We start from the raw sequence: 12,704 nt of genomic DNA, 5'->3' as shown, positions 1-12,704 counted from the left end.
GGAATGACAGACACCAAGGCCACGGAGAAGGGAGGAATTAAATTTTTATACAGATGGTTCCAAGATAGACGACTATAAATATATTCTCGGATAGTCAGGCGGCCATCAAATCAATGAATGCGGTTTTACTAAGATCGAAGGTTGCACAGGAATGCCGGGCGGCTCTAAATGATATTAGTGACGTATTCAAGGTCAGGCTTATTTGGGTTCTGGGACATAGATATATTGAGGGAAACTGTAAAGCTGATGAGCTAGCCAGAAAAGGTACTGCTGTTCAACTGTTCAGTGATAAAAGTACCATTGGAATACCCATGGCCACGAGTAAACTAATAATAAAAAACCACATTATCCAAGAGGCCAATAGGTCATGGTGAAATGAAGATACGTGTCTAACAGCTAGGCTACTATGGCCGCAAATAAACAAGAAAAGAACAAAGGAATTGCTTAGTCTCTCAAGAGACAATATCTTAAAGGTCGTGCCTATTTGGCAGACATTCCTCGAGGCTAGGAGTTTTCTCCCATGAATATTGCAGAAGTTGCAGAGATGAGGAAGAGGAAGAAACAGTGGAGCACTTCCTTTGCAATTGTCCAGCCCTAGCTAAAATCAGAGCAGGTTGTCTAGGTAAATACTTTTTTAATTCTCTTGCAGAACAGTCTGGCGTGGGGTTGGGATCAATACTACGTTTCATAAGAGCCACAAAATGGTTCCACGAAGGAAGATAAATGAGGTTCCCGTGTAGCACAGTGGTATCACAATGGACCTGTAAGGTCTAAGTGAGTTGATCGTGCAGACCGACTACCACTATAACCTAACCTAATCTACCCTAACTAATTTTTAGCTAAGAAAACCAAATAATGATATCACAAAAACCGATTCTGTGTGGGCCACTTGCAAACATTACTTATGTTTGGAATATTTTTAATCTCATGCGAGTAAGTTTTACATCTATTGGAAAATTTTTTCATTTATAACTCAATCTTCTTCTAGATATTTTAGGTATACGAAATGAGTAAAAAAAAAAACTTTCGAAAAGTTAAAATATAAATTGAAAATGTTCATGTTTTTTCTAAAACAAAAATTAACTATTTTATTGAAACTTTTTCAATATTGTGAAAATGTTTAATTCTGATGATAAATTAAGCTTAAACGGATTATAGCATGGATTTAATTACCTTTTATGTATCATCTAATTTGATCGATTAATGCGTTCTCCAGATAATACAATAATAATTACTAAAAATGTATAAGATCTAAGTAGTTGTTTTATTTAACCCGAAACCGTTAAATACAATAAACCGTTGTTAAATACAATATCTCGAAAACTATATGAAAAAAAAAATTATGCGGAATGTGAGTCGAACGATTTTATATTGGAATGGAATTGGATGGTATTTTTCTTGAATTTTTATGGCTGTATTATTGATTTTGTTATATCGATGGTTTTCGAGAAAAGCGACACAACTCAAAATTAACTCAAATTCGGAGTTTTGCCGTTAAAAGCAAAAATCAACTACAGAGTTTGGCGCGTCACTTATCTAGAAAACTGACCCAACTCAGTATTTTGTATTTTTGATTTATGTCACTTTTCTCGAAAACCATCGATATGTATAATCACAGATTTGTTTGCCTTAAAGTAATTGAAAATTGTTCATATACACATTATACATATATGTAAGTATATATGTATGGTATATGTATGTATGTATGTAATATATAGTATTATAATCCTTTGCATGCTTCTATGCAATCTGCGTAAAAGCCCTTCCTGGAATTACTGCAAGTAACTGCAACATACATACATTTGCATATATGTATCATACATTCATTCATACGCATTACATACGTATATTGAAATGAAAAAGGAAAAATATTCCAATCATCGTGAAAAATTAGTTTCCCTGAAAATTACAACTTTGTTCGACTATTGCATGGTATTTTTTCATATTTCATGTAATTTATCTTACTTTATATCATTTTCCTACCGCTGCAAAGTCGTTAAGGCGCATTGCCAAATAACACAATACGTACACGCACTCACACTCATAATGCGGGAGCCACCAGAAGTCGCCGTAACAGCAACAGCAATAATGTCGATGATGAAGAGACGAAAGCCAACACCACTCGCAAAATCAACAATAAGCGAGTTCCAACAAAAACAGGAACATGCATACATACACACGTATAGATATATTACTTATGTACATATATGTATATATTCTACATAAGGTAACAGCAAAAAAGCACTCTAATGAAAATAATCAACAATAAAATAAACAAGAACGTCGCTGATTGCCGGTCATCATCATTATGTTATGTTATGGCAGTGAATTCAATAGCGCATTAGCAGACGACGACGACGACGACAGCGACTACGATGATGACAGCGTTGGCGACAGCGAAAAAGTAGAAGCTCCAAAGGGCAGCTACAATGAAATGTATTAGTGGAGAGAAAACTTGTAGATAGAGGTGAATGCTTCAAACAGAAATACATACGAATGTACAGCGCATATGTATGTAGGTGCCTATGTAAATAGCAAAATACACAAAGTGACTCGCCTTTCAATCGCAATACTGGTGGTAATTATCATTAAAGCAAGCAACAGCATGACAGTGAAACGATAACGCGTTTTTTTTTTGTTTTTTGGTGTTGCCACTTTACAATTTGCGCGCCAATACATGCATACATGTGGGCATGTATGTATGTAAGAACGACCCTACAATTTTATTATAGTATACAGGTAGATGTAATTATATATGAAAGCATGCATATAAACTTAAATGCTAATGGAAATTTGGTCATTTGTGGCGGGAACACCTTTCTAACAAAATGTAATTACGAAGCAACTTAAACAAATCACTGAAATCGGATAAATATTACATATGTATGCATGCAGGTATGGATATAAAAAAAAACTAATTTTTGATTGACACTTTTGTGCTTATATTTTTATGATTCGCTTTTTATTCAAATAACTACTTTAATAATGTTAATAATTAATAATTAAAATTAAATTATGTGCGACGGGTCATTTGGTAAGCTTACTTAAGTATGGAAAATGAACGAAAATAACAACCAACTTATTCGCCTCTCACATTAAATGGCACTCAATTGGAAAGGTGAACCGGGTATATGCTCGTCACCCCACTTGGCCACTAGTAGATAATCGCCTGGATCACGCACTTCATATGTAATTTTGTAAATATTATTTCCGGTATGCTTAATGACAACCTCATCACATTGTCCTTTCGGCCCGAATATGCCAACGAAAAGCATGTTGTTGCCCGCTGCCGAACCGTCAACCGTAAATTCGTTCTTCTCATCGAGTGAAATGTGAGTTAAGCCAATTCCGCGATGGGTCACACAACTGGCATCTGATTTGAAAACAGGCACTTAAGGGCGTAACAAACATGAAATACATTAAAAAGAAAATTCGAAAATAAATTAGTTGCGTGTGTGCACACTTACATTCCATTTTACGAGCACTGCTCTCGGCTTCGCCACAAATGGAGATTATGATAAATGGTGATTTGGGTAATGGCACTGAATTACACTTGATGTGCACTTTGTAGAGGCCCGCCTCGCTCAGGAAAAAGTTGACGTTCAAACGTTCTGGATCAAGTATTTGTAGAGGCATGACATTATTTATGCCAGATGGGCTTTCGATCTGCAATAAGATGGAAGAATTTCAAATTCATTATCAACCCTCCGTTGGACACCTTTTTTAAAACCTTTGGTTGTGCACCCGGATCTGAACTTCTTTTCGCCCTTTCGAGGATACTTTTTAACCCTTTCGCGATATTGTTGCCATATGGCAACAGTAAACTTTAAAAGGCCGTCAACACTCTCTTGTAAAAAATATCAACTTTTTCGTTACATATTTTCAAAAATTTAAGTTTAATGGTTAAACAGAAATAAAATAAATAATAACCGTCCATTATATATCGGTAATACAACAACTCTGAAATTTGTATTTTGCATTTTTGGATTTTTGAGGCATTTTGGGCAAATGTTTTCAACAATTTTTGAACAAAGTATATAGAAAAATGTTCAATATGTCATTTGGCATATACATATTTTTTCGCTCGCAGCTTTAAAAGCTGTGCTAATTTTGAAAACTAAGCTTGTTGCCATATGGCAACAAATTTCTCGTAAGGTGTTAACTTGCAATAGATTGCAGAAGAAGTTTATTTACGATTGAAACCAATACAAAACATTTGTTGCCACATGGCAACATTAAAAAAAAAGCACTTAACAAAAAAAAAAAAAATTATTTATATTGTTATTGGTCTTAAAATAAATACTCCGACAAAAATTTGGATGGCGCAATTAAAAGATGTAGCGAAAGGGTTAAACGGTTATATCCATAAATCGTTAGAAAATTAAATTTTAGTAAGCTGCCTGGAAGCTCAAGTCGTTAGCCATAATAGAAATATGTTAAATTCACGTCCAAAATCGAAAAAGCCAGTCTGGCCAGACCCGAGTGCCCAACGGAGGGTTAATATTAATAACTTATAGAATGATTTTGAATTATGGAATGAGTTTTTTACACTGTGTGTAAAAAGTAAATCAATATGTTACGTAAAATCGAATGCCTATATCAATTTTATTTTCTCGCCTTCAAAGCAACGCTCGCAATATAATACGAGGGTTTCCTTTTATAACGGGTGATCAATCATGAGGTGCTTTTTTCAATAGTTAAAAAAAAACAAAAATGTAAATTATGTTCAAAACCTTTATTTATCATTTGAAAGGACATTCTTTGACATTTACTTTTTGAATATGACTTCATTCAAATGTTGGCCGCAACTACGCTTAAGGTGGTCCATTCTGAAGGTCCAATTTTCAATCACTCGTTCGAGCATTTCGACTGGTATGTCGTGAATAACACGCGTAATGTTGGCTTCCAGAGCTTCAATCGTAGCTGGTTTATCAGCATAGACCTTGGACTTCACGAATCCCCAAAGAAAAAAGTCCAAAGGTGTGATATCACAAGATCTTGGTGGCCAACTCACAGGTCCTAAACGTGAAATCAGCTGCTCTCCGAAATGACTTCTCAATAAAGTCATTGTTTCACGAGCTGTATGGCAAGTGGCTCCGTCTTGTTGAAACCAAATGTCGTAGAGATCATTAGATTCAATTTCAGGTAGCAAAAAGTCCGATATCATGGTACGGTAGCGAGCACCATTCACAGTTACGTTGCGGCCATCATCATTTTTGAAAAAATATGGACCGATGATTCCACCAGCCCATAAACCACACCAGACCGTTGTTTTCTCTGGGTGTAAAGGTAGCTCTTGAACCTGTTCTGGTTGCTCTTCATCCCAATTGCTTATTGACGTAACCATTGAGCCAGAAATGCGCCTCATCGCTGAACAAAATTTTGCTCGAAAACAGCGGATCTTCTTCAATCTTTTCAAGAGCCCAATCAGCAAAACGGTGACGTGCAGGAAGGTCATTTGGCTTTAGTTCTTGTACGAGCTGTACTTTGTATGCTTTTAAATGAAGATCCTTCCGTAAAATTGACCAAGTTGTTCCATACGACAGTCCAAGTTGCTGAGAACGGTGCCGAATCGATTCATCGCGGTTTTCACGTACACTCTCTGCTACTGCCGATATATTCTCAATGCTTCTTGCTGGACGTGGTATATTCGGTCGAGAATTATCCACTAATGAATATTCGGACTCAAATTTGTTGATGGTATGTCGAATAGTGTTTAAGGCAGGCCGATTATGTTGACCATAATGCGGTCTAAGCGCACGAAAAACATTTGTCACAGAACGCTGATTTTCATAATACAGTTGAACAATTTGTAGACGTTGTTGCGGTGTGAGTCTTTCCATGATGAAATGCCAAACGCTGTTCAACAAATCCACGATGACAGTTTGCCACAACTCGCGCGCGATCTGTAAAAAAACGCAAATGAAAAAAACTCCTCTTAATTGATCACCCGTTATGATGCGCCTTTCGAATTTTTAACGAAAAGCTTGGTATTTTTACCATAAACTTGCATATAACGTTTTCGAACTTTATTTATTATTTTTTCAGTGAGTCTAAAAATTCATCTGAAAAAATTCATCACCCAAAAGATGTAATTTTTTTCCTTGTTTGCTCTTCTCGGGAGCATAGGGCCTCGACAAGACTCAAAATTGCGTTGGTTTCGTTAATCTATTTTGATTTCCCACCTGTCGTTGCTTAGGAATAACGTCTTCTTACTGCTTAGAGCTCCATCTGTGTTTCACATTTTTCTGCCAGAAGTATGGCACAGATGGTTGAGGACATCGCTAAATTTGGTGTGTCTGCGCAATTACCGCGGTTACCCGCTTCCTCTTACTGGCGCCACTGTTGCAATGTAAAAGATGTAATTAATTCGTGAAAATTTTCGTGCGATGATTTATTACGATTTTCGACGTGGATTATTGAGACTGCAGTGCATCGATTAACTTACTTCAACTTTAGGTGTTGAAGCACCAAATTTGAAAAAAATGTAAAGCGTTGGTAAAACGAGTTTCAACGTGGCCATCGTTCATTGCAGGATGAATTTCGTGAAGACCGTCCAAAACCAGTTTTTGTGCCATAAACAATAGACTAGATGTGGTCCCTGGCCATTAGTGGCAGCAGGTAAAATTAAAACACGAAATTCTTTCTGATCCATTGCTTTGAAAATAACAAAAGCAGCGTCACTCTTAGCACAACACCTCACGAACCAATGAATAGAATATCATGAAATTGTAACAGATGTCTTTTTCAGGTTAGTACTCACTGAAAAAGAGGTGAATTCAGCCTTTTCAGTAATAGACTTTTCAGCCTGTGTTATGTATGTATATACTCGCATATCATAGGCAAATTGGAGGAATCACAAAAACAGTACCAACAAATGCATCATTTTTTCATATTTTAAGAATCTAAAATTATAATATTCGATTACTTCATAAATTACGCCTCACCTTAACTTCAAAGTTGCCCTTCACACCATTACGTTTAATTATGAAATCCACTTCCGAATTCACCCGCATTGCGCCATTGGGAAGGTGAAGTAGTTGCACCCTGCTGGGATCTGTTAGTTCGGGTGCGACAAGCACGAGGGGGCTTTCGGTGGGATACGCATCTGTAAAGTTAATAATACGCTTATAATTTCGAAATCAAATATTTATTATTATTGTATAAGTGAATTTAGCTTTAAATAAAAAACTTTACCATCAACGACAAAGAAAAAAGCCTGATGGAATAGTGTACAAGATGAAGTCCAAAGTAAACAAGACTGAGTTAAAATAGAAATTTAGAATTTAGCTTTAAATAAAAAATTTACCATCAACGCCAAAGAAAAAAGCCTGATGGAAAGTGTACAAGATGAAGTCCAAAGTAAACAAGACTGAGTTAAAATAGAAACGGCAGGAGCTTTGTTTTGATAACTTCGAGTTTATTTATTCAAATTAGTCCCCTCTGGCCTCGATGCACTGTTTTGCGCGATCTAAAATCATTGACCGGAATGTCCTTCAGGATGTCGGTACACGCCTTTTGGATGGCTCCTACGGCACAAAACGTTTTGCTTTCATGACCAAATGCAAATCTAGTCAAAATGCGATTTCTAGTCAAAAAGTAAGTCACAAGTAAGTACCAGCTTCCTCCTTCGCGGTATTGAGGGTGAATTCGACGAAAGCGGAAGCAACACGTTTCATCACCAGTTAAAATGTTGTAAAGGAAGTTCTCGTCTCGTTTATAAGATACTCGGAATATACACCTCTGCCAACCCTGTCCTCGAGCTTTGAGCCATCTGCATATACATACATGAATGGACTCGCCCTGTCTTACCACGACCTGTTCCAATTCTTCCCTCGAGGGTAGGAGGGTCATGAACGTTGTTGTGGCAAGTATAGGCGGGACTGTATAGTCCCCTGTCCGGGAAGCCCCAACGAGCCATCCAGGATTTTACCGTGGTCATAGTCTGTGTTTGACCACTTACTTAAAGTGCTCAGCCTTATTGCCGCATTGCACGCAATGTATTTTGCCTCCTGGTAACTTTCTAAAATTTAATTTTCTATCGATATATGGATATAAACTTTTAAAAAGGATTCTCGAATAGGACGAAAAAAGGCCAGACCTGGGTGCCCAACCAAAGGTTTTAAAAGGTGTCCAGCGGAGGGTTAATGAAAAATGAGACACATATTCCTCGAAGATATGTAATATACTTATGTCAATAAATAATCTATGCATCAAAACATATTTCAAATGCATTATCAGGAATCAACTGCAGTTCTCCCATAAACTCTCTTTTACTTCTTCTTTCGGCTGAAAGCAGGTACCTCGAATTTTTAATTTGACGTTCCTACAACAGTCGGTTCTACGTTACCATAACAACCCGGATTTATATCCGGCCAAGGATGTCACTCCAGCAGCACTCTTCATACTGCTGCTAGAACATAAGGCGTACCTCGGAGAGGGCCGACTACATCGTCCCGACGGTGCATTCAATAGGAATTTTGTCACTCTCTCTCCATCAAAGAAGGAATGGAATAAGGGATTCTCACTAAACAACTTCGACACTACAGTCTATATAGATGCCAGTAAAATCGATTGTGGTGTTGGTATATATTCTTATACAGTTAAAGTTGGCGAAACAAAGTAGGAATAGCCTTACCACCTTAAGTGAAAACCATATAAATAGTTGCCTTAATCTGGGTCCCGAGACATCGGAGCAGTGAAGGTAACGAAAAAGCAGATGAACTGGCAACAAGGGGATCTGCTATGAATAACGCTCTTGCAGAATTGGTATTCACTCCATTAGGTGCAGTCAAGAGTACAATTTCCCTAAAATACCTCCGAATCGCGGATTGTAGATGAAGATACCATCTGAAATGCAGAATTAGCAGAACGTTATGGCCCACCTATAACCTCAAACAATCCTTGACATTGATAAACATGAAACGACGGTACGCCTGGAGACTCACGGCAGTCATAACTGGCTTCTGCTCTATCGGAGAAGCCGCCAAAACGGGCATCCCTCACAACACATACTGTCATAGTTGTAAACAACCGGAGAAAATCTACCATTTCCTCAGACAGAATGGGCAACACAGAATGTTAACTGTGGGCAAACCGCTGTTCGAGAGTCTCGAACAACTGTCTGGCTTGGATGGCAACAATCTAATAAGGCTCTTAAACCGCACAGACTGGATATAGTTACACCGCAAATAACTGGTAATCAAGTTGGTAACGAGGATCTGTCAACAAAATGGTGCGGAAGCGCTAGTTGCTTTCTGGATGAATCACCACTTCAATCAACCAACCAACCCACAACAACAACAATTTGTAATCTGAATTTTTTAGTAAGAAAAAATCAGGCAGACCTATATAGTAAAGATATCAAAAGAATCTGTTGGCTTCATATTGCATGTCCATTTGACAAGAGAAAGCTCTGTTGAAAGTGGGTGCCGTGTTTGCTCACTGTTTTGTTTCATCAAGACAACGCACTGTGCCACAAGTCAATCAAAACAATGCCAAAACTACATGAATTGAACTTCGAATTGTTGGCACATCTACCGTAATCGCCAGATTTGGCTCCCAGCGACTACTGACTGTTCGCACACCAACGATTGCCGGTAAGAAATTTCGTTCGAAAGTCAAAAGATAAATCGTCGTACAAAAGTGGTATTGAAATGTTAGAGCGGCGAGGGACTGATTGAGTTGTTCTTGATGGAAATTACATTGATGAATAAAGCTAATTTTGACCAAAAAAAAACATGTTTTCTTTGCTAGGCCCGATCCTTTCCAGTCTATGTGTTATGTGTATATAATAGGTTAGGTCTGATCGGGGAAAAATTTGCAAATAATAATAAAGCCTAATCTGGGTTCCAGGACATAGGAATATACAGGGAAATGCAATTGCTGATGAGCTTGCCAGGAAGGGGACTGAATTGGCCTGAGAGACCTCCTACCCGGACATCAGCATCCCCCTTAATGTTGTTAAAGGGAAACTGCACAAATTTTTTCTCAAGAAAGCGCAGAAAAGCTGGAGCTCCATTTCTTCATGGGCTATTTCGAAAACCCTTTGGCCCCAGTTCAATATACGGAGGACTTAGAAAGTCCTTTGAACGCCTCGCCATTCAATTTCCAAATTCATAGCTGTGTTTGTCGGTCACTGGACGATCGGCATACACGCGAAAAAGCTAGGGTTACCATTTAATCCCCATTGCAGAAGCTGTGGGGACCTTTCAGAGACTGTTGAGCGCTTTCTCTGTAAATGTCCGGGTTTGACAGCTAGACGCTTAGAGCGGTGGAAGTGAAGGTTTACGTCAATTGCTTCAATCTACTAATGAAATTATACAGGTATGTTATATCTAAGCTATAGCGAGTGTATCAAAAAAGTGAGAGCCCAGATGTCTAAATCCCATTCCGGCGAGAACATGAGATGATTCCACCTCATCCTCCAGAACGCTCATGCAGAAAGGACTCGAGGCAATGACTAGTCTCACTACATGGATAGTTAACGGATGATGTCCGGTAAGGAGGCCCACAAAATTCGAGAGCTGTGTTTTTTTTTTCGGGACAACTACCAAGTGCTGCACTTGCTCAGACACAATTAAGTCCATTGTACTACACTCGGATTCTCTTTTAATTTTTCTTTATGTCTGCGTAGAATTTTAATCTGAGCAGATCTTGTGTTGCCAAGGAGCCAAGGTGGTCGCTTCTTAACACATCAGTACCAAAAACCTCAAAGCTGATTCGAGCGAAGACGGGGCTGGCGCACAGGCAGTGGGGCAGAGTACACTGTCTGAGATGCCTACCTTTTAAATGTGCTTCGCCCACAGAAAATGGCCCGTCATCAGTCCAACCAGAGCTGCGGCTTTGTTAGCCTTAGAAGTTCCTTCTCGCGGCTTTGAACTTTTACGCACTAACCTAGCGCTCGCTGAGTTGACGCGAAGCCCACATTTGCAGGAACAAGGCACAGGTTTCGAAGAGAACTTCAAACATCTCATTTCGCGGAAAACCCATCTCGAGGGTCCACTGTCCAGCTAACTCATCTGCTCAGCAGTAGTTTGGTATTGAAAATGTACGACATCGCTCAGTAGCCACTCTCACCGATCATATAATGATAATTTTCAAAAAAGAAAAAAAAAGTGATATCTCTGGACAAATGAAGAAAAAAAATTAGAAAATGAATGGTGCCACACCCAGTAAAAACCCTTCTCACAAAACCAAGGAATTCTACTGGAGGAAGCGGATCCCAGGCCAGTTCAAAAGTGAGGGAATATTTTTTTATTTGCTCAAACTCATTTCTTGTATGCAATTTTTTTATATTTTGGTTTATTATTGTAATAAATTAAAAGAAAAAAGAAGACATCACTCGCGATATCGTTTCCTTTAAATCGACATAGTCCAAAATTACACTTTAATTGGAATCTGAGAAAAATAATAATTACATACAAGATTTATAAATGTAAACATGCAAATATTTTTTTTTTTTAATAAAAACATATGTATGTATGTACATACGTACATTTGCATGCATACATCTTTCTATTAGAAATCTTTGATCTTTGTTTTTCTAGATATACATATTATATATATTTAGATACAATACTTCCGTTTGAATGTAGTTTATGGGCAGACACAACCAGCAATAAGCAATAGGTCACAAATATACAAAACATTCGAAAAATTAACAGTGGGTGCACTTAAGTAAATGAATACGCAAATGCACATGTATGCTTATGCATGTATGTATGTATGTATAGCCAAGCACTTGCATGCAAGATTTTCTTTAACCAAATTTAAAAAAAAATTGAAAACTTAAAAACTTCTCAAATGCGTACTCACCCGCATCTGGGGTTCTTTGGTATTTTCCAAAAATACAATCATTTTCACTGTCGACATTTGTGTTGTTGCAGTAACGCACAACTTCAGCGCTACCGCTTGTATTCAAGCGAATCTCCTGCGATACACGAAACATATTACTACACCAGTGGAGAGTGAGAGTGCTGTTTGGAGAAACTTCTGACTCTTAACACTTGACTCTTGACTCTTGTGCTTTTAGTGACTTTGTGTGTACATATGTATGTATATGCAAGTAATAAGTCTTATGCACATATGTACGCATATGTGTGTAAGTTGTTTTTGTAGTTAAGGTCAAAACAAGAGTGAATTATGATTTAATACAATGATTCACGTGACGTACAAATTTTACAAATAAATTGTTTTTTGTTTTTGCTAACACTTTTATAAACACTTATTATGAATATATGTATATGTGGATGCGTGATAAATTTTTCCTTTTGCTTTACTTTTACTTTTCAGTGATCGCCTCCAACTAGTGACTATCGCCGGATAGTGTGTGTGGTTTTCGGCTGAGTGTCCCGCTCGCACTGATTCAGTATTTTGAAAATTAATTTCAATGAACGCGCATTATGAAAAGTATTTCGTTTAGAAAGATGCTGGATGCATAAAGAGAGCGCATGGCTGCCTTAAATGTATTTAAGGAAAGAATATTTGGCTGAGAGAGTTCTTAATGTTGGTTGTAATTGGAAATATTGTATGAAATAATACCAATTTTAAACCTTTATTTGGTTTAAAATAGTTTTCCGTTATTGCTTTTTTCAAAATGTATTATATTGAATTGCTTTTAAATCAAATTTATACATATAATTAGTCAACATTAACTGCTTTTCTCTGTTTGCTGTGGGAAATCTGGCATTTTGCCAAGATAA

The 12,704-nt window shown here is 37.6% G+C and overlaps 1 protein-coding gene across 1 annotated transcript; it reads right to left on the bottom strand.

Moving 5' to 3' along the window:
• Window positions 1–2,960: 2,960 nt before the first annotated feature.
• LOC129250389 (filamin-A) lies at window positions 2,961–12,350 on the bottom strand. Its single transcript, XM_054890020.1, has 5 exons — window positions 12,282–12,350; window positions 11,818–11,978; window positions 6,948–7,108; window positions 3,468–3,666; window positions 2,961–3,391 (listed from the first exon to the last, which is right to left on the bottom strand). Exons 2-5 carry the CDS (start codon window positions 11,948–11,950, stop codon window positions 3,096–3,098), a joined length of 789 nt encoding a protein of 262 aa, XP_054745995.1. The 5' UTR covers window positions 11,951–11,978; window positions 12,282–12,350; the 3' UTR covers window positions 2,961–3,095.
• Between the last annotated feature and the right edge of the window lie 354 nt (window positions 12,351–12,704).

Source organism: Anastrepha obliqua, chromosome 1 (genome assembly GCF_027943255.1).
Source record: "Anastrepha obliqua isolate idAnaObli1 chromosome 1, idAnaObli1_1.0, whole genome shotgun sequence".
Lineage (NCBI taxonomy): Eukaryota > Metazoa > Arthropoda > Insecta > Diptera > Tephritidae > Anastrepha > Anastrepha obliqua.
This window is presented reverse-complemented; position numbering and strand designations above follow the sequence as displayed.

Bases quoted from the DNA above. Each gene is read 5' to 3' on its own strand.
- LOC129250389 (XM_054890020.1), bottom strand. From the start codon at position 11,950: ATGTTTCGTGTATCGCAGGAGATTCGCTTGAATACAAGCGGTAGCGCT. The intron at 3,667-6,947 runs GTGAGGCGTAAT...ATCTTATTGCAG, and splicing joins AGGGCAACTTTGAAGTTAAG to ATCGAAAGCCCATCTGGCAT. The intron at 3,392-3,467 runs GTAAGTGTGCAC...TACGCCCTTAAG, and splicing joins CAGTGCTCGTAAAATGGAAT to TGCCTGTTTTCAAATCAGAT.